The 21,624-nt window shown below is 45.7% G+C and overlaps 2 protein-coding genes across 5 annotated transcripts in view; one reads left to right on the forward strand and one right to left on the reverse strand.

Moving 5' to 3' along the window:
• Window positions 1–2,875, reverse strand: part of TMC6 (transmembrane channel like 6) — a 30,671-nt gene extending 27,796 nt beyond the window's left edge. For 2 of the 4 annotated variants that reach the window (XM_035104227.2, XM_060271914.1), the window contains exons 1-2: window positions 2,763–2,875; window positions 721–883 (exon numbers count right to left, since the gene is read on the reverse strand). The gene's annotated coding sequence lies outside the window, so the exon portion shown is untranslated. Of the gene's footprint in view, window positions 1–720; window positions 884–2,211; window positions 2,378–2,687 lie in introns of those variants that run through there. The other 2 variants (XM_060271915.1, XM_060271916.1) reach the window with 2 other exon arrangements.
• A 1,971-nt stretch (window positions 2,876–4,846) lies between these two features.
• Window positions 4,847–20,114, forward strand: TMC8 (transmembrane channel like 8). Its single transcript, XM_035104226.2, has 16 exons — window positions 4,847–4,988; window positions 7,293–7,453; window positions 8,074–8,222; window positions 9,336–9,488; window positions 9,621–9,700; window positions 10,394–10,533; window positions 11,531–11,678; window positions 12,621–12,791; window positions 13,098–13,246; window positions 14,235–14,358; window positions 15,122–15,219; window positions 16,200–16,383; window positions 17,773–17,903; window positions 18,002–18,157; window positions 19,042–19,120; window positions 19,271–20,114. The coding sequence occupies exons 2-16, from the start codon at window positions 7,305–7,307 to the stop codon at window positions 19,331–19,333; spliced, it is 1,974 nt and encodes a 657-aa protein (XP_034960117.2). The 5' UTR covers window positions 4,847–4,988; window positions 7,293–7,304; the 3' UTR covers window positions 19,334–20,114.
• Window positions 20,115–21,624: the final 1,510 nt, after the last annotated feature.

Consider the following 21,624-nt stretch of genomic DNA (forward strand, 5'->3'; position numbering starts at 1 on the left):
TGCTACATGTGATGTCTGCATGCATCTGTTTCACTAGGTATATATTAGGATGAAACAGAGACGTGTAAAATTGTCACATGATGCTTCCGTGCTTTCTTCCATATGGAAGTAAGCTTTCCTGTAAGAATTCTTAAGAACCAAGAAGCCCATATTCAACACCAGAACTGCTAAAGCCATTGTTGCTCAGTTAAGAGTGAAACCTGCTACACTAGCTCACATGCAGGGGAGGATGGGCAGGTCAGGACCATCATGTGGGAACCCTAGATGTTGCTAGACTACAATTCTCATCATCCCTGACCATTGGCCATGCTGGGGCTGCTAGGAGTCCAACATCTGGAGGGAAATAGATTCACCGCCTCCTGTCCTAAATGAAAAATCAAAGCAGTCTCAGAATGGTCACCCATGAGAACCAGGATTGGCTAAGCAGTTAGAAGCACTGCTCTGGTGCCTTCATGCTGCTGCATTCCAGATGTAGTGGGGTTTTTGGACTGAACTGATCACCTGCCAGTTAACAAGGGCAGGGCAGGGCTCACATCTGGCTTCCTGCAGTCAGTAGGGTGGTGCCCCCAGAGAAACAGTGCCTCTTTCAAAAACACTTTTTGCACTACCAGTTCGCCACCCTGCAGCACCCAAATAGGAATGCAGAAAGAAAGCTGGCATGGTTTGTCCTTAGTGCAATTGGTAATTCTCATCCCCAAACCAGATATGTAGCTTACTTACCAGTGTAAGGACACCCAGAAGACCTCTGAACTCCATGAAATTTCTCACGCTTCCAGGGCTAGACAGAGCGTAGACCAGAGCATCCTACTTCCCTGGCAGAAGGCAAAGGCATGCTTCCATCCTGAAATACCTTTGCATTCTTACTTTCTCTTCACAGCAGCTTCTGAAACAAGGGAAACAATAGAAATGTTGCATGCCCAAGGCTTGCCTGCAGGGCCAAGAAAGTGTTCCAAAGATCTCTGCTTCTGCTGTGCCAAGAAGCACAGGCTGCAGCCTCATCCTCCACCCTCCCCCTATTCCTTTTCTGCAGACAGCTCTTTTGTATTATCTGGTCTGATACAGCAGGACAGCCCAGGAGGAGTCAGAGAAGCACAGTGGTAAATTCTGAAGTGCAGGAGTTAATCAAAACAGCCTTCACAGCCTCACTTTAAGGAGAGTACAACACACCCACACACACAGCAAGCAGCACCACTTAGCAGAATATCCAATTTATTAGGATCATCCCAAATGCAATCATATACAGTACATGATTACCTAGGAGTATAGGTTCAATTTGTAAAGCACACTGACATTTAATAAAATATCTCTAGTCAGCTGAAAAACAACCTTTAACTTTTAATGAATAGTTTCCATTTAAACTGCCACTATGAAGCAAGGACCACATCAAAGAAAAGGAAAGCAGTACCCAGCCTTCTCATTTTCCTCAACCCCAAACTTCCCCTAGGCTAATCTGTCACAAACATTATCACCTCATTTACTTGACAGAACAAGGAGACTGTCAATCACACTGGCACTACCTTTTTTGGGGGGGGGGAGTCTAGGCACCACTACGCTACTGGAAAAGCATTTCAGTTTACCACAACCCACTACCCAATTCCCCTTTCTTACAATGGCGCTTAACATCACGGGCTACTTGGAAGCAAGTCAACCAAGGTCACTGGCACTTTCTTGAAAGTAAAATTGCTTGTGACCCTAGCATTACTTTTCATTGTTTGAAAGTGCTCCAGTAGGGTAAATGGAATATGAAAGGTGGGGCCCAGCTAACCCTACTAACTAGAAAAATTCCACACACACCAAGTCACAGGGGCTGACTTTAAAATCATGTTACTGTATAGTGAAAATAAAAGGTTTCAGAACTTTCTTGCATCCAAAATTTCCATGTAATTACTGCAGCTATGTTATATTTCTCATCATGAACTATATTTAGCAATGTCTTGGGCATTTTGCTACAATAAAACAATACTTCGGTTGAGGCAAGGGAATCTTTACTGTGTGCAGGAGTGACTTAGAACTTCTAGAAGGAATAACTGCACATCTACGGTAATAACTTCACACCACCTTGTTCCACTGGATAACCTTTTGCCCATCACACCAAGAGTACCCCATTTCTGCTTTTACCCCAGTCCCCAGCCCCTCTTTGAAGGCTTTCAATAGAGAGAAAGGCAGTTTTATTCATTTTTACTAAAAAAATCAAATCAAATCAAAACATACCTGATTCCAGCCCACGACTCCTGGCGAGGCACTAGTTTTAGGACCCTGCAGCAAACTAAGCTGCTCCTATTGCCTTTCTCTTTTTATCTCCCCTTGCTGCTTGGAGGGAGAGAATGAGGAAGGGAGCAAAGGCAGCTGCTCGTTGTGTACATGCACGCCACGGGGATCTTATTCCCTTTCTCTCTTGAACCATAAAGGATGGGCCAGCCAGAAAGCGTTTTGGCCAAACACGATAGAGTATCTAAGAGGCCGTACTTCTACAATACATATACAACGGAGTGGGTGTGAGAAGCAGGGACGGTCACGGGTCTTCCAGAGCGGTTTTGTTACCTTCCCACGCTGAGACTATTGAAAATCAGAACGATTATGCATCGAGGACACGAGAAAAGTCCTCTGTTTGTATCCCATCCCCACTCAGAACACAGCGGCAGATCATCAGAGGCCATAACAATGTAAGAAAATGTTTCATTACTTACAAAACAAGGGGAACTGAGTTATTTCTCAGTCCAGCAAGTCACAAGCAGCCTTTCTGTGGCATCTTACTCACTAACCTGGTGGGATCCTGTGGTTTTGATCAGTAGAATCTTAGCCACAAGATTCAGAAAACTTTTTTCCCCTCCAAGGTCTCCTTTGTCCCGTCTCGGCAGTCTCAGACCACACCCTGCGCCTCACCTGTTCTACAAAGGACGCTGGGAGATGTAGTCCTCCCCCCCCCCCAGCATCTACCTGGAGCAAACTCCTAGGTTAGGTTTGTATTGAACGGTGGCTTGCAAAGAAGTCAACAACTTCATTTATTCAAAGGGGCCACGTTCGGACCAAATAAGCACAAGTCTCCCGAGTTATCAGAGAGGACTATTATGGTATGGCTTACTATGTCTGCATATTTCCACTTGCACTGTTACATGTCAGCTCTCAGAAAGGAGAGCCTTGTATAATGGAAAGAATGTACTGATGACTCTTTTTGCCATCATCATCCTCCTCACTAACGCCACATTTGCTCTATACCAGGCATCCCCAAACTTCGGCCCTCCAGATGTTTTGGACTACAATTCCCATCTTCCCCAACCATTGGTCCTGTTAGCTAGGGATCATGGGAGTTGTAGGCCAAAACATCTGGAGGGCCGCAGTTTGGGGATGCCTGCTCTATACATTGAAAGCACTATGATACCAGTTTAAACAGTCATGTCTTCTTCCCCCAAAGCATTCTGGGAACTGTGGCTTCTTAATGGTGTTGAGAGTTGTTGGGAAACCCCTATTCCCCTCAAAGAGTTACAATTGCCAGAATTCACTGGGTAAAGGGAGTGATTGTTAAACCCCTCTAGGAATTGTAGCTTTGTGAGGGAAATAAGGTTCTCCTATCAACTTAGCACCCTTAACTTCCCAGGATACCTTGGGGAAAGCCATGACTGTTTAAAGCAGCATGATACCATACCCTCCAACATTTCTCCGATGAAAATAGGGATGTCCCATTCCACAGTGATAATTTTACTATTTATATCCACACATCTTACTGGGTTGCCCCAGCCACTCTGGGTAGCTTCCAAAATACATAAAAACATAATAAAACATTAAACTTTTTTTTTAAAAAAACTTCCCTATACAGGATTGCCTTTAGATGGCTCGGGGGTTGGATAACTCCATACCCTCCAATATTTCTCCAATGAAAATAGGGACATCCTAAGGAAAAATAGGACATTCCAGGATCAAATCAGTAACCAGGATGGCTTCTCTAAACCAGGGTCGTCCCTGGAAAATAGGGACACTTGGAAGGTATGTCATACTGTACTGCTTTAGATGTAAAGTTCAGATGGGGTCTGAGTTGCCTAAAAGGAAGGTTTCTGCATAGCTACACGTCACAGGAAACTTCACTCTACATATGCTTGCCTCACTAACAAGATATATTACACTGCAACCTATATCAGATTTATACTAAAGTAGCAAGCTTCTATTTCCCCAAAGAATCTTGGGAACTGTAGTTTGGTGAGACAGCACTAACAACTCTGTCAAATAACCTATTCTCCCTCAGGACTATTCCCAGGATTGCCTGGAAGAGGAAATGTCTGCTGAACCAATTTAAAGCTGAAACCTTACATTTGCTAACCTAGGAGTAAACCCCATTGAACTCAGTGGGATCTCCTTCCAAGTAAACATATTTATGACTGCATTGTGCACCTGCAAGCTTAGACCTGCTACATCAGCCCTCCCCAACCTGTGGCTCTGCAGCGTGTTGCTGGACTCCAACTCCCATCAGCCCCAGCCAGCATGACTAATGGTCAGGAGTGATGGGAGTAGTAGTCCAATAACATCTGGTGGGCCCCAGGTTCCCTATCCCTGACGTAAAAAAAATGCTGATTCCTAGGGAAACTTCAGTGGATGGAGAACGGTAGAAAGGGGGAAGAAAGTAGAATTATACTTCTATAATGGAAAACAAGCAGTTCTAACATAGCACTGGTCTGGCAGTTTATAAGAACTAGCAAAAGAAGCGCAAAAAAATGTATTCATCTCCACCATCTCCAACAAGTGTAATCTACCAACTGCAATGTATGAACCCAACACGATGACTTGGCGCGATACAGGAAATTGCATCTTCCTGTCACATGGGCGTGCCACTAGCATCTCCACAGATAAGCAAACAAAAACCCACAGCTAGGATGAAGACGCTGTACTTCTGTTTGGTTCTCTAATCCACAGGAGAGCTGTATCGCCAGAACTGTGCTTCAGGTGGACAGGATTTGGTGGGGTGCTGTAGTGGTGATAAGAAGCTAAAAGGACAAGGGGTGAGTTGCTTCCTTTTTCAGAGGCTGCATGCAACACCATACATTTAAATCACATTTAAAGCACATGACTTGCCCCAAAGCACCCTGGGAACGGTATGGAGGAAACTGTAGCTTGCCAAGGGGTGCTGAGAATTGCAGCTCTATGAAGGGTGAACTATAGTTCCCATGATTCTTTGGGGGGAAGCCATGTGCTTGTGTATGGTGTGTATACATGCAAGAGTACAAAGTGAACATGTAGCCTTTATTTCAGCAGGAATAGTACAGACCGGGGTGAACAGTTGTTCTTCTGTGCCCAACTGACCCACGTAGATGTGTGAAGATCCTGTGAGAGGGAACAGCCACCTAAGGGAAAAACAGAAAGTAAAATTAAGTACCAGTGATACTGTTTTCTCTCTCTTCCATTTCCTCTCAGTGGTGGTGACTCAGCAGACAGCTGACCTGAGGACTGGGGCTGTCTGTGTAAACTGGAATGTGAATAGAACTGCACCCAATAGCTGCAAATTGGCTCTAACTGGTGCGCATTGTTTATCACAACACAGCATTAGGATAACAGTAAACTGAAGGCCTGTTGATGCTTCCTTTCTAGAGTTGCACTCTAGGAAAGAGGCATCAATATCTCTTAAATACAGTATTATCTTAGCATGGTGTAGCCCCCCCCTCCCCTCACAGTAAAATTTGCCCCATCCTTTTTTTAAAAAAAAGGGCTGTGATATGCTTTTAGGAGGCTGTTCAAGATTCTGGGGTTGTTGTTTATTTAAATGCTTCACCACAATATGCACCTGTAAATGTGAAAGAGTCATTTCGTCATTTTACTGGCAGATGTTGAAATCCTAATTTACTTTGGGTATCTTCCCAATTTCCTGTCAAACATGAAGAGGAACAAATTAGAATTTAGGCTGTAATTGCGGCCTAAAAGGGAGTCATGGGACATTAGGAGTGTTGTGTGGTATTTTTGTGGTCTGCAGCTAACAAATAAATTCAAATGATAATGGAGGTATCAGGTACAGTGGTACCTTGGGTTACATACGCTTCAGGTTACATACGCTTCAGGTTACAGACTCCGCTAACCCAGAAATAGTACCTTGGGTTAAGAACTTTGGTTCAGGATGAGAACAGAAATCGTGCTGTGGCGGCACGGTGGCAGCGGGAGGCCCCATTAGTTAAAGTGTACCTCAGGTTAAGAACAGTTTCATGTTAAGAACGGACCTCCAGAACAAATTAAGTTCTAAACCCGAGGTACCACTGTATTCAGGTTGAGGGATCATTTTTAAGTTCAGACCCGGGGGCTAAATTCAGCCTTCCAGGCCTCTCTTTATGGCCCCTGGAATTCTTCCTAGGCCATATTCTTCACCAACCCTGCTCTGCACCCCCCTAGTGTTTTTGCGTGGCTTGGAAAGTGTCCTTGAATAGAGAAAATATTATTTGTTTGCCTGGATAGAGAGGTGTGCATCTGTATGTAGAAGCCTTTGAGTTTTGTGTGGCCGGAATGCAGCCTACTGTATAAAGGCAAAGCTATATGTACACATTACCATTTACTCTGGCACCAGTGTGCTTCCACCATTGGTGGAATGTACAGATGTTGGCCACAATCTATCCTGTAGTTCAGGCATAGGCAAACTCAGCCCTCCAGATGTTTTGAGACTACAATTCCCATCAACCCTGACCACTGGTCCTGTTAGCTAGGGATCATGGGAGTTGTAGGCCAGAACATCTGGAGGGCCGAGTTTGCCTATGCCTACTGTAGTTTCTTGAGAAATATTGCTGTTTGATGCATTTCCCCTCAAACCAGCTTCTATCTGATTTGAAAACATAAGCCACATTCTCAAAAAATTGTATTAATTTTGGTTATGATTTGTTTAAAAATTATGGAAAATCAATAAAATAATTTGGCAAAAAGAGAGAAAACGTAAGCCACATTCACTTCACAGTTAAGCTGAGGTGAGTGCGTTTGAGAGATCCACTGCACATGCACAGATGATAGCTTCATAAAGAGGAGTTTGGGCTGGTGGTAGCCGCGGTCACATAGGAAACAAATAAAGTAATGTCCCGTGGTTGAAGACATCCCCGTTCCCTCTCTGGTGTGCAAATGTGACTTAAAATGCAGCAAGGGGGAAATGACCTCACTGCTTTATAAGCCACTGGCTTGTACATAGCCCAAGAGTCACATCTACTTTTGCCTCTGGCCCTGCTCACCTTCTGTCCTCCAGAGGGTTATCTGACCTAAGGCTGAAAAAGGTTCCCCACATCTGGTTTACTCTGTGCCCAGGTCCCCACACCTTAACACGAGCACACTTGTTGTTTCAGGGATCTCAAGTGATGGATGGCACCCAGGTCCTGAGGCACAGACTTGCCCAGCACGATGTTCTCTCTGATTCCAGCACAGAAGACTCCTTGGAGGAACTGGGTAGCCAGGAGTTGCTGCTCAGGGACTTGCCCTGCTCCATGAAGGAGAAGCGCCTCCTCAGGTCTGGGGCAAGGTCACATGGGAAAACATCCTTAGTATGTACTGTAATTGATTGTAATTGTGCAGGCTGGTTGCTAAAACCATGCAGTACTTCGCAAGAAAAGGCACACAAGTTTTGTTCCTCCTTCCCTTCCTTCCCAAAACAGAGCTGGTTTGTTTCTTTTATAGATACATAGCTTTAACTCAACCAGGTGGTGTAAAAGCCTGTGGATTTTTGGTGGCCAACTATACAAAGGGAAGAGTCACAGTCATTGTTCCACTCACAGTTGCCCTTGGCTCCGCCTATCAGCCCTGGGATGCCTCTGCACAGAGGATTGCGCATGCAGGAATGTAGCCCCCCCCCCTCGAACTGAAAAAGCTCCCCCAGCCCGCTGTAGCAGGTTCTGATATGGCACAGAAGCATCAAAGAAGTACAGATAATAAAATAAAGGATTAGTGGGGCTTGGCAGGGCAGAGGAACCTACTGACTAAAAATAGAAGAGTATCAAAAGGGAGACAGGTAAGTGCAGATATTCAACGAGAAAATGGGGTGGGATGTGTGGTCCTCTCCTAACCTCATCTCCCAAAGCTTCACTGATTCAGAAGGCCCCTTCTAAACTCAACCCACTCTCCCTTGCACAGGCAGCTGAGAGCATCCACAGGGAGAGATGTGTCCGGCTGGGTGGGCTGGAGACAAAGACAATCCAGGGCCCAGAAGCAGTTTCAAGAAGGAATCTGGAACCTTGTCAGGATCTTCCAGCTCTGGAAACCTCCCCTGGATGAGATTGGAGGTAACAGTAGGGAATGGTTTTTCACCTTTAAAAGTTCATCTACCCAAGGAATGTCACTGGGGTATCAGTTCGGTCCAGTGGCAGCAAACAAGGTGGTGGGGCTACTTCTAAAGGGAAGATGGGTGGGATCAGAGGCAGATTTAGGCGAGCACAACTGGTTCAGTCACACTGGGTGCAGAACCTCAGGGGCAACGGAGGGGACACTGCAATTATGCTTTAGAATGGAGTGCAAGAGGCTGGGGGTGCCACATTTTGGCACTCCACAGGGTCATTTCACATTGAAACCCAGGGTCCACCACTTGTAGGACCACTGGCAGAGGAAGAGGAGTGCAGGGGGAGTGCACCGTCCCTGGCAGCGTGATCCCGGCGGGATGCCATTGCGGCTGCCCCCCCCCAACACGCTGGGTGCCACGACCCTGCAGGCGGCACACCACACCCCCGGACACACGCCAGCCCTGCCCCTGCCTGCTCCACCACCACCACCCCGCGCCGGAGCATGAAGCTCCGCCACTGTAGGACGTCAAATCAACAGCTACACTTGAAGAAAATATCAAGTTCTCTCTGTGTTGAGAAGGGACTTGGTTTTATAAATGGCAGGGGATGCTGGTTATATACTGTATACATTACTAAATACAGCAACTGGACTACTGATAACCTATCTCTAATTGGTGTGAGGCAAGGGAGACCTCTGCAGGCTGGCTGACCACATGGTTTGTGGAGAAGAAAAATAAATAAATCTTGCTTTCCTCTAGCAGAGGGTAACCATGGGGTTGTGGATTTGTTGTGTACATTAGGAAGGGGAGGCAGTTTGTAAGGCTGACACTTCTCCTACCCACTTTGGTTATTATGCTCATTGATATGTGTGAACAGTTTCAAAATGCAAGGTAACTTCTGCTTGACTGGCACTGAAGTAGACACAGCAGGCAGAATCCCCCGTCAGACCAGGTAGGAACTAGCCACGTAGCAATACTACATGTGAATGAATAAAGGGCTGTGGATCTGGGACAGAATTTATCCTGTGTGACACTTTCATCCTCCCCATCCCCTCTGATGCCTGTCTGCTTGCCTTTCTGTGTTGCCCACTTTTGCTATCCTCTTCAACATACTGTACAGGGAACTTTGGTCCTGGCATCCAGTCCTACTTTACCTTCCTGAGGTTCCTGCTCTTCATCAACTTCCTGGCTGTGCTGCTGGCCACAGGCTTCATACTGTTGCCTGTTACCATTTCTCAAAATACAACGATATTTCCTACAGGTCTAAGTGCAGGTGAGTCTCTGCTGGTGCTTCCAAGAGCATTTGTGCTTTCCCCAACATCCCATCTGGATTAGATCCTATACTGACATCTAAGTGTCAGAGTGTCTAGTCAGTGCTATAAATCTACCCAGTCTTTCCCCCCAGATCCTGAATGCATGAAGTACAGCAGTAACGTCAGTTATCGTTCTGCCTGGCAACGATTCCAAGATATCTTCACTGGGGAGGTGAGTCTGCTGGAAATAGAGTCTGGAGTTTACTGTGCTGGAGAGGGGAGGCTGATGGAGGTGCAAATGCTGCCTAAGCAAGGGGTTATAGTTGGGGGGGGGGGAGAGAGGTGAAGAAGAAGAATGGACCAAAATGGAGCAGTTGGGAAGACAAATATAGCTTGGAGTTGAGCAGGAAGGATAATGTTGGATTAATGGGTGGTGGTTCTTATCCAAACTTTGTACTCACTGCATTCTATGATTCAAACTTAGAAAGTCATTAGAAAAGTATTATGGCAGTGGACAGGAAGCAGTGGCCCTCCAAGTGCTGTTGGACAGCGACTCCAAGGGGCCCAGCCAGCATGGTCAATCAGTGGTTAGAAGTGAGAGGAGTTGGAGTCCTGCAAGCATCTGAAGGACCCACAGGTTCCATACTCCTCTGTTATGAGTTGGGTTAACCTGCAAGCATCAGGATGTGGCCCAATCACCTTCTAAATTGGCGGACGGTCTGGGAATCAGCATGTTTTTATATGAGTAGAATGTGTCCTTTTATTTAAAATGCATCTCTGGGTGATTTGTGGGGCATAGGAATTTGTTCTCCCCCCCCCAAAAAATAGTCCAGGCCCCACAAGGTCTGAGGGACAGTGGACCGGCCCCCTGCTGAAAAAGTTTGCTGACCCCTGGTTGTAATTTCCTCTTATCTTCCATCCTTAGGGCTTTCTGGAGTATTCGTACCTATTTTATGGTGCTTACCATGTGACACAGGATAGCAAGAACCGCTACAATGTACACTTAGCATACCTGCTTAGCATCCTGGGATACTTCTTTGCCTGCCTCATTTGGATCCTCCAGAGGTAAGGGCCCTGATGATGGCTGAGACCCAGGCCTTTCTAGCAGGGGTTTGGAAAAGGGAACAGGAGAGAAGCAAGGAATTGCAGGGCAAGGGAGTGGATTCATGAATAGGGATTTACATACACAATGGCTTATGATGACACACTTAAAATGCTGACTCTTTCCTTGTAGTAATTCAGTAGGTTGTATACTCCACATATCTCACATACGGTCAGAATAACATTTCTCTAACCCAAGGAGAACATATCTCTAACCCAAGGTCCTCCAGGTGTTACTAAACTTCAGCTCCCATTGGCCCCATTGGCAGCTGTAATTCAGCAACATCTGGAGGGTTGCAAGTTCCCCAACTTCTGCTCTAGCCTATTCCTGGCATGTTCAAATTCCCCGGGAATGGAAATTATACACCTTCTGTTGGGAGCATATCCCAGTGCCCAGTCATTCTCTCAGAGTGTTCGATCTAATCAGACATTGATGGGCAAAAATCTTTTCTTCTTCCTTCTTCACTCCCTACCTTTTCTCCAGTAAGTCTAGCATTTATTCATGTTACAACTACATTCTGTGTGTTGAGATACTGCCATAGGGATCAGCTCAGTCTTCTTGAGACTCTGCATCCCTAACTCATTCCCATCAAATTTTCCTACTATTCCCAGAAAACATTCCGACTCTGAAGCATCACTAGGTAATCCTCCTCCAGCGGACCAAGCTAATATTCCTAAACTGTTGCATCTTTTCTGCCTTCATCACCCCCTGCAACTGATTTGCACACTTTCACATCATACCATACATCCCTGTGCAGACTTGCGGTCTCCTGCTTTCTGGAAACTGGGTGTTACTCCAATGTTGATTCACATATATTGGGCTGCACCCGCCGCAGTGACATAGTGGAACTTATTTTGCAACACATTGAATTCTATATACTGCTCGGGGCAAAGGAATTAATTTTCTAGGAGAAAAGTCTTGTTTGCCTATGACAATCTTCACTCCTGTCCCAATATTCAGGATTGTAGCCAGCATGGCCCGGTGGCAGATGCTGCGGTGGAAATTCAAACCACGTGTCAGTGCCAGGATCTTCACAGAGTGGGATTTCTGCATCCAAAGCCCAGAGGCAGCCACCCTCAAACAGAAGAATATTTACAATCACCTAAAGGTACATGAAAATTGCCTATGGGGTTTCATGATAATTTGCTCATGTCCTCAAAAGTCCCACCTCTTTCACTGTGTCATTCTTTCAAGTATGTATACACATCCAGTCATTAAAAAATATTTTTGGACAAAACCTCAGCCTTTGCCTAAATTTGGCGGAACTGGCGGAAACAAACCAGGGTTGAATCCAGTGTTGTACAAGTGGCGTTCTGCTTGCATAATGAGGCTTCCTTTTCTTGTGTTAACCCCCCCCCCAATCTGCTCTGAAAAGCTCTCCCAACCCCCTGGAGCTGATTTTGAGGGGAGAGGTAGAGGAAGTTCTGTTGCAGGGCCGGCTCTAGGTAGACCCCCGGTGGCGCGGTGCGCCAGGGTGCTGGGCCAGTAGGCAAAGCCGCGCGGAACCCATGCTGCGCCCTGCGAAGGCGGGGGCGCCGGAGCGATCTCCGCCCCTCAGCACCAGGGCGCGCGACCTGCTCGAGACTGCCCTGTTCTGTTGCATGCATAGAAGTCTATTGCACAAGTGGAACTGCAAAATTTGACAAAGGCACCATTATTTTCTTTTCTTCAGGCCCTGTCATTTCCTTGCTTATTTTACTTGTAAGTCAGGCAGCAACAATTAACAATACCTGTCTTGGGCGAAAGCAAAGAGAACAAGCATTGTAGGGGCAACAAGCAAAGGGAAACAGGAATCATACCCTTTAATTCCTGTTCCCTCCTCAAAGAACATTTCCCAAGGTGACAAGGGATTGTTTCAGTCATTCTTTCTAGCCTCAGATTATTATGTCCCTTCTGTGCTCAAGGTGTTATGGCTCTCTTGGGCCGTGCATGCCTACTGGATTGGCTGGGTATTCCCTCTCCTTTGCATGCTGAAGCACTGGAAGCAAACCTCTCCTCTGCATGCTCAGCTGCACAAATAGCAAGTGAGCAACTCGGTTTCTCTTCGCAGATAGACCTAGCGGAGCAGATCCGACATTTGCAGAACCAACAGCGCACACGGAAGCAGCTTGCTAAGCTCTACCTGCTACGCCTGCTGATCAATGGTGTCATCTTGCTACTGACGGGGGCTGCTTTCTACTGTATCCACGCAGCCACAGAGTTTTCCCAGGGGCACAGTCAAGTAGGCCAACCCTTCATCCCTTGCCAGGGTCAGAGTGGGGTTGTGGGTGGCTGTACCTCAATCCAGAACTCAGCTGTGTGCTCTTGGAAAACAGCTGCTGCAGCTGGACCAGGAATCTGGTCTAGGGTGAGGGATTAAGCCTGACACGCAGTAAGAAGAAGGTATTGCTCTGAAAATGCAGTAAGTTTGGTGGTCCTGGCTTTTTGCACTGTGTTTTGGTACTGAGTGGCCAGGAAATATTCCTCTGTGTTTTGATTCTAGGCAGAAATGTGCCTCCTCATAACAAATCCCTCTCTGTACTCCCAGAAAAATGCTGCCAGCCTTGATGTACTGAGCCAGTACCTGCCACCAATGGTCATCTCCATAGTGAATGCCATCCTGCCTTTACTTTTTCATGTATTGACCCAGTTGGAAGGCTACTCTCCTAATACTGAAGTCAACCTCACCCTAATCAGGTAGGTGTTTTCATCTTGGTGGGGAACCTGGGGCAGATATATTTCTTGTGGTATAAGGGATTTGCAGGGTAGGCCTTAAATTACTTTGAGCAGCAAGCAGAGTTTTTCATGCTTTGTTTTAGTTTCGCTATTCTCTCTTTCTAAGTTGGGAAGCACTAGGTGGCCCAGTCGGTCATCAAGCCCAATATCATTTATTGTAAATATGGCAGTGAAAGTATAAGGGAAGAAGCAAAACAATCAAGAAGGGATTGATACCCCTTACAATGGCACAACGATTCAAGCGGGCAAACGGGAACGCAGTAAAATCAATACTTCCCGAGACAGGCGGATGCAGACAGCAACAATATATATTTTTAAAATTTGTATTATATTGATTCCCGTTGACAAATAGTAAACAAAAAGAAAACTTGAGTGCAGTTCAAAAAAGATTATTATATTTTCATGGGAAATGCAGTCATGTAATGTATGTGTTTATGAACATCAGCAATGGATTTTTAATATACCTTAGTTCTTTTACTGTCATAATTCCCCCATTCCTTTGTCTTCCTAAACTAATAGGATAGTGGTCGACTAAATTGTGCTCAAAGTAAACCCTTCAAAATAAATGACTCATTGATTTAAATCGATCTACTCTGAGTAAAATTTAGTTGAATGCCACTCATAATAATTACAATTATAATCCCATAACGCAAAGAACAACCAAATATATACAGATTTAAGATATGCAATGCAACAGCTGTTGTACAAAAATATATTGTGGAACGTGAAAAAGATCCAGATCTTTCAGAAGTTTTGAAGTGCAAAGTGCATCAGGACCAAACAGCACCCCAATTTAGGGACAGATGTGTGGGGAAATGTGTGGTAAAATGGCTATTTGGATCCATTCATGGTCAGGTGGTAATCCCAAAAACTGGCTTATATGGTAGGATTAGTGGGGTGGAAACCAAGTGTAAGGTGCAAGCCCAATCTCTCTTGTGGTCTCCCACAGGTGTGTAATTCTGAAACTGTCCAGCCTGGGAATGTTCATGTTCTTCTTGGGACGCAGAGTGCTATGCATAGGGAGCGGCAGTGCTGCTCAGTGCCACCAATGCGGTTACAACAAACTCTATCAGGTGACATGGGAGTGGATGGGATATTTCAGCAGAACTTTTCCTGTTTAGAGCAAATGTGGCCCAGGCATAATGTGTTCGGATATGAAGTATTCTAAAGCAAGGTATCATTAGTCTGCATGGCAAAGAGCTAGTTAGCCTTGACTTGATGCAGTGACAAAAGTATACTTCACCTTTAAGCACCCAGCTGCATAACTTGGTTTTCAATCTCTAGAATGGCTCTTCGGCTGTCTAGACATCTTTGAGTATTCCTTTTCCTGGTTTTTTTTGTCTGCGTGTCAATGTATCATTTTTCACTTATTTCATAGATTCCAACTCCATCCCCCTCCCCGCCAACACACACCTTGTTGGGTCCCAATTCCAGCAATGAGGAAAGCCTGGTTGATCATTAGCAATTAAAGTCTGCCTGATTTGGGGTTATTAATGTGTTACAAATTTGCAACTTATACAACAATTCTCCATAGATTCTATTACCCATATAACGTTGTATTGTGCATGCTTAATGTGAACTTAGGGCATATCTGCCAAGTTATCCCTTTTTTTAAGGGAAATTCCCTTATGCTGAATAGGCTTCCTCGTGAGAAAAGGGAAAACTTGGCAGCTATGACTTAGGTTTTTTGCGTTTTTTTGCATTTAACACCATATACTGTGCTATGCTTATAATAATGTGTCTGACATGTCTAGGATTCCTTTTCCCTCTTCTCTTTCTTTTTTCCTTCCATATACACATCATTAGACATTATCTCTCCCCTGATTGTGCATGCAGTGCTGGGAAACCCACATTGGACAAGAGATGTACAAGATGACCCTCTTCAGTTTCTTGACCACCTTGGCATCTGCTTTCCTTATCAGCCTGCCCCGGAGGTGAGGCAAGAGATGAGTGCCCCATCTCTCCTGGTTTCCTTCATTCTTGGCCTAACCCAGGGCTTTTCCATACTTACCTTTTGCCCGCTCTTTCCAGGCACAGGTCTGCACTCTAAAGCTCTGTGTCTGAACACACCTTTTTGTTCCAGAGCTTTCCTTGTGAAATCTTTAAAGCTGTATCGGAGCAAATGGCTAATCGGGTTTTCCATGGATTGCCGTGTACTCCAACTGAGCTTTAAAGAGTGGGTTTTCCTGGGAAAGCTTGAGAGAGAGAGAAAAAAGGGGGTGCTTGGATGCAGAGCTTTAAAGTCTGGCAATCCCTGGAAAGCACGAAGGGGATTCAAGTGTGGTTAAGCCCTCATTCACCTTTTTCTTTCCACAAATGGGCAGACCATTCCTTCCTTAGGAAAGTATTATGTATGGCAGGGATAGCGAACATGATCCACACCATACATTGTTAGACTATAATTCTCATTGTCACTGGCCACTGGCTGGATTGGCTGGAGGTGATAGGAACTGGAGCCAAAAAACAACAACACCCAAAAGGCACCACATTGACTACCCCTTATCCACAGGTATTTATCTCATCTTCCTGCCTCCCAGTAGTGATGCCAGGTGGTCCAGTTGCAGGGTAGCTGTCATTGGGCAGATGCATGCTCTGCATTCAAAGCATATTCAACACACATGACCTCCCCCCAAAGAATCCTGGGATCTGTATTTTATTAAGGATGCTGGAAATGGTAGCTTTGTGAGGGGGAAACTTGACTTCTTTGGGCCAAGTCATATGCTTTAAATGTAGAGTGCGGGTCTGCCCATTGTATCATTGTTGACTGCAGGGTGCTTTTAGTAAAGGAGGATAGGCATATGTGCTCCCTATGCAAAAGAGGCAGAATTCAGTGGCATTGATACCCAGCTGCAGTTATTGGAAGAGGTTATGCCTGCCTCTGAATTCATTTTCTCTCTCTCTTTCTCTCTTTCAGACTGATTGCTAAGCATTCCTCCTGTGGACTGGCTCAGTGGCTTGGCAAAGAAGAGTTCCTGGTGCCTCACAATGTACTGGATATTGTAGCAGCTCAAACAGTCATATGGATCGGGATTTACTTCTGCCCACTTCTGCCTTTGCTTGCCTGTGTCTTCATCTTCTTTACATTCTATATAAAAAAGGTCAGTGGCATGCTGTCACTGGACTAGGGGGACAAGGCTATGTTAGAGATTCATTCCCCGTGTTTGCATTCATGGAATTGTTGTCTATCAACATGACAGTGTATGTTTACATTCCACAGAGTGGGAAGTGACAAAGACAGGATGTTTGTGTTACTGTGTTTCCTGAAGTGGGACTATTGTCCTTTGTCCTTTCTCTTTGCTGCCTGATGCTAGAGAGAGAGGGAGCCATGTTGCAGTGCTCCATGTGTGTTTATATGTAAACAAAATAGATTAGCCAAATGCTGAGTTGCTGAGGTCTGTTACTCAACTGCGCAAACTCTGCAGATCCGTAAGTATGCTGGTGTCAGTTGGCATCAGTCGCTGTGATGTTCGGGCTGGAGAAAGCTTTCGAAGCTCCCGAACAATCGACCAGGAGGGAGGGAACATGCCAGCCGGGCATGTGTCTCTGTCAGGGTCCTACTGGAAAGTAAGAGATCCTAACAGGCTAGTCCCCTAAATGTTCCCCTGGCACCTCCTTCCCAAAGCCCAGGAAGCTTCTGTCCAGCTTAGGAAAGGAGGCACGATGCTCATGGGCACGACATCAGGCCCCCCACCTTATCGCCCTTGCAAGCTGGTGTTTCTCGCCCTAACTGCTCCCCTATGAAAATTTCACTGTACGCTACTGAAAAAGGTAAAGGTTGTGTATACATGTGTGCATGTGTGGGTGTTTGAGAGTACACACAGAGAGTACCTATCATGCCCATCATGATGCGGGTTGTGGATCCGGCCCTATTTTGAGTCCCTCATCCTCTTGACTTGTACCGTGCCAGGGAAGATGGCCATGATCCTGGCTAAGGGACTGTAGAGGAGTCTGGGAGTTACAAACTCTCAAAGCAGAGAAATTGCTGGTAGTAGCAAGCAACCCACACAGGAAGACCAGAGGTGGAGGGAAAGGTACTTGCTTCTCTGAACTCACCTCTCTTATCTTGGAGGCAGTCCCACCCAGACTCAGATCTTCACTTTGGTGGTTACTGACCCCATCCTGCCCACAGCTGTTGCTAGCATGTATGCATTTGAAGCCATTGAACCTGGCTGCAGCAGGTTGGATGCAACCTGGCCCTAGGTACTGTGAACACCTGGGCTGTATATAAATCATAATTTAAAGCACCCCCACAAAAAAAGTAATCATGGGAACTGTCATTCCTTAAGTCTGCTGTGAATTGTAGTTGTGTGAGGGGTAAACTGCAGTTCCCAATGATTCTTCATGGGGTGTTTCAATATATGTTTTCAGCTGTGATGTGAAGGCTTTAGCAATATATTTGAAAGTGGTATTGAGCTGTTCGCCTTTGGGGTCAATATATCTCTAGGAATGTGCAGGAGGCATGCTCACTCTCTTTTTCTCACCCACAGTACACCTTGTTCCAGAACTGCCAGCCTTCAACTCAGCTGTTTCGAGCATCCCGTTCTAAATTCCTCTTCCAGATCATGCTACTCTTAGGCCTTTTCCAGGCCTACGTCCCTCTGGGCTATGTCATCAGTAGGTGAGCTGAGGGGTGGGGAGCTAGAGGGTTGATCATCTTAAAGAGCACAGGGGTTGATGAAGCCTATATTCTGACAGTCATTCTTTTTTTTCTCCCAGGGTCTCTCCATCCCAAGCTTGTGGGCTCTTTACTAATTATTCAACTCCATGGGAGGCAGTACCTAAGGCTCTGTCCCATTTACCCATGTCAACACAACGTGCCTTGAGCTATGTGACATCCAATGTCTTTTGTTTCTTACTTCTGATGGTGCTCAGGTGGGTACTTTGGGAGGGACATGGATGGAGGAATACCAAAGGAGGGAGGGCTGGCCATATGTTATTGAATTATTTGCAAGGCAAGCAACCTCCTGGTTCTTGGCCTGGACCCTGTTGGAAAAGTGGTGTGTTACCGTCACTGGCCTTACCAGCCACAGAACAGCCTCCACAGCTCCTTTCAAGCTAAATCTGACCATCTGCCTGACCACTCAGGGCCACTTGAGCAAGAGACCTTGAGCAAGAGACCTCCCCTCTATAAACACTACTTATTATCTTCTACTGCTTCACCCCAAAAGGAAGGTGGCTCAAGCACACCTTGTGCTCAGAGTGTGTGATTCCAATGGTAACTTTGCCACTAATAAAAAAGGAGTGTAGCTTCCCCGCCCCCCTTTTAGTTAATGAAAGTCCCATAGTTCTGGCAAATGAATAGTCACATTTGAAAAAATTACTGTACCAATATTTTAGGAACTACACATGACAGCGTAGCTGTGGATCCATTGAGTGGTTCGGAAGCAGATGCTGCAGCTGAACTAAGCAGGTGTGGAGCTGGTCAATCCCTTGTATGGGAGATCAATCCATCAAGTGATAAGGATGGAATTTTTCAATAGCATCAGCATCAGACACTTGCTAGCACACCTGATCATCACTTTGATGCTTTGATGTTACTAGCAGGAAAAAGAGGCTCCTGGTGAGCGACCCAACTACAAATGCTCTAAAACAGATTGCTATTTCTGTTTAACCTTGATTAAATTTAACCTAGCAGATGGTTTTGTACTCACCCAGCCTATGGCAGGTGGCATCCCATTTCCCAGTCTGGCCTGGTGTATAAGTGGGAACCAAGATTCCACAAACTATTGGTGTGATGGCCTATTTTTCTCTCATAGCCTCATCCTTACAGCGTACGTTTCTCAGGTGCAAGCAAACAGACACATCATTGAAAGGCTGAAGAGGCAACGTGTGCAGGTAAAGTGTTCCTGCCATGTTACAGAAGGATGCCAGATGGCGTGTAATAATCATGCACCTCTGGTAACCCTCTGACTGTGTGATGATCTGTTCTCTGGCTCATGTAATGTTAGGTTATGTAATCTTTTCTCCTTTTGCTCCTCTGTCTAGTGTGTCAAGGAGAAATGGTGTTTGGTGAGGAAGCTGGCTCAGCAGCTGGTGAAACAACTGTGAGTTGGGTTGCGGTGGGGAAAGGCCTCCCAGAGGATGAAAACTTCTGGTGGCAGGGCAAAGGCAGGAAAAAATGGCCTTGCTCCTGAGGAAAGCAAAGACCACAGAATGGTCAAAACATATCTGGATTAAAGAAGCAAGAGAAGCCCCCCGAGTGTGATTTGAAGATTATATGCTGGAAGACCTCAATTTCCTGTGAACACAAGTTGGCTCATAGAGCTACCCTATCATACCCTTTATCTTTTAAATAGGTACAATACATACATCTTCACTGTGTGTTCAGGTCCCTGGGATGTACATTTGGTACCTAATATCATATCTTCCCTGTGAGTTGCTGTACCTTATTTGGCCAACTTCATGTTAGAACAAGTTCCTGCAAGCCTGAAAATGATGTTTTGGGGAAAGAACAAGGTGTATGGCAAGAATATATACAGCTTTATTACGCCAAAGTAATTCCAATTCAACAAAAATCTGAAACTGAGTATGTCACCAGTCCTCACTGAGGTGGATTGCTTACTAACTGGATCATGATCTTTTGGTATTGCAAAATAAAACAAATGCTTTGTCAAATAAATGTCAAGAGGGCATGGGTATAAGAGTCGTGTGTTGTACACAATGTGGGTCAGATTGACAATCACATGAAGAGTTCTGCATAATTTGGAAGCTTGCATAGTCCTAAACCAACATTCATCAATCTGTCAAAACAGTGGTTTTCAACCAGTGTGCCATGGGGTGCCTTGAATGATGGTCAGGGGTGCCACGGGCAACACTGGCCTCTGCCCCTTTCCTTTCCTTCACTCCCTCCTCAGATGCCCTCTCACGTTGAGGCTGTTGATTGCAGCAGCCCTGGCTACAAGCTTCCCAGGGGATTGGTGTCTCGGAAGCTGTCCAGGTGGTGCTTCTCAGGCCCGTGTAGGGCAGTGTGAGGAGGCACCTCTCTTTAGGGCAAGGGGGGGCAGCTCGGAGACCAGGGCGGCAGCTGCGGCTTCCAAGAGGACTCCCAAGGAGAGGGGAGAAGAGAGGAGGCTGAGGAAACACTCCAGAAGGGATGGTGTTTGAGAAGGGGTGATGGGCTCCCAGCTCTGCAAGGGGTGACATAACTGGACGCCTGAGCCCCACAGGAGTGCCACAGAAAGAATGTAGTTGGTCAAGGGAGCTGTGGACCCAAAAAGGTTGAAAACCTCTGTATTAAAACATACACTCCCACCATGTTGCACCTCTGTGTCAGGCAAACTTGGAAACTGTGGTCCAAACCTTTCATACCTTCCCCTGTGTTCTATATCTATTAGCAACACTCTCCCCACTTAAGACTGTAAGCGGCAGATATCTTCATACACATCTGGCCAGATGTGAATTCATGCTGTTGTCTAAGAATCAAGCCTCGTGTCTCTTCTTGCTGCATGCTGTGTGCAACGCGGGGTTCCTGCGAGTTCATCCAGTAACTACAGAATGTAATGCATTGTTTATAATGTGGCACTCTCAGCAGACTCTCTGAACAGATATCTGACATGTTCTTTACAGAGAAACAGAACAGTATTGGCAATGTCTGGAGACGGCTTAGTTAGGCACAGAGTCCAGCGGTCAGAGGGATTGGGTGTTCTATACAGCTAAACCATTTGTGGCACCTCTCTCTTAAGAACTCTTATTCAATGTCTTTGCCTCTGTTTTTTAAATTCACATTTGCACTGCTTATAGTTTGCCCTGCAACAAACTAGGTGCTCTCAGACCATTTCAAGAACCAGGGCTTTAAATGGTTTTGCTTCCAGAGAAGCCAGCCCAGTGAACCCAGATATGTACTAGGGGATAAAGGTAAAGGTAACCCTGACCATTAGTTACAGGTAGGTAGCCGTGTTGGTCTGAGTCGAAGCAAAATAAAAATAAAAAAATTCCTTCAGTAGCACCTTAAAGACCAACTAAGTTTATATTTTGGTATATGAGCTTTCGTGTGCATGCACGTGAGTGTATCTGAAGAAGTGTGCATGCACACGAAAGCTCATACCAAAATATAAACTTAGTTGGTCTTTAAGGTGCTACTGAAGGAATTTTTTTATTTTGCCTGACCATTAGGTCCAGTTGCGGACGACTCTGGGGTTGCAGCGCTCATTTCGATCTATAGGCCGAGGGAGCTAGTACTAGGGGATAGTACTAGCAATAATGAGTTAGAGGCACTAAGTGACAGCTTACAAAGAAAATAAAATCTGCCCTTTAGGAAACAGCTGCAGAGGATGTGGGCTGAGGTTTATTCACCCGACAGCTGACCGTATCCTTATGGGTGTCTTCCAACTGTCAAGAGG

The sequence above is a fragment of the Zootoca vivipara genome, chromosome 2 (genome assembly GCF_963506605.1).
Source record: "Zootoca vivipara chromosome 2, rZooViv1.1, whole genome shotgun sequence".
In the NCBI taxonomy this organism is placed as follows: domain Eukaryota; kingdom Metazoa; phylum Chordata; class Lepidosauria; order Squamata; family Lacertidae; genus Zootoca; species Zootoca vivipara.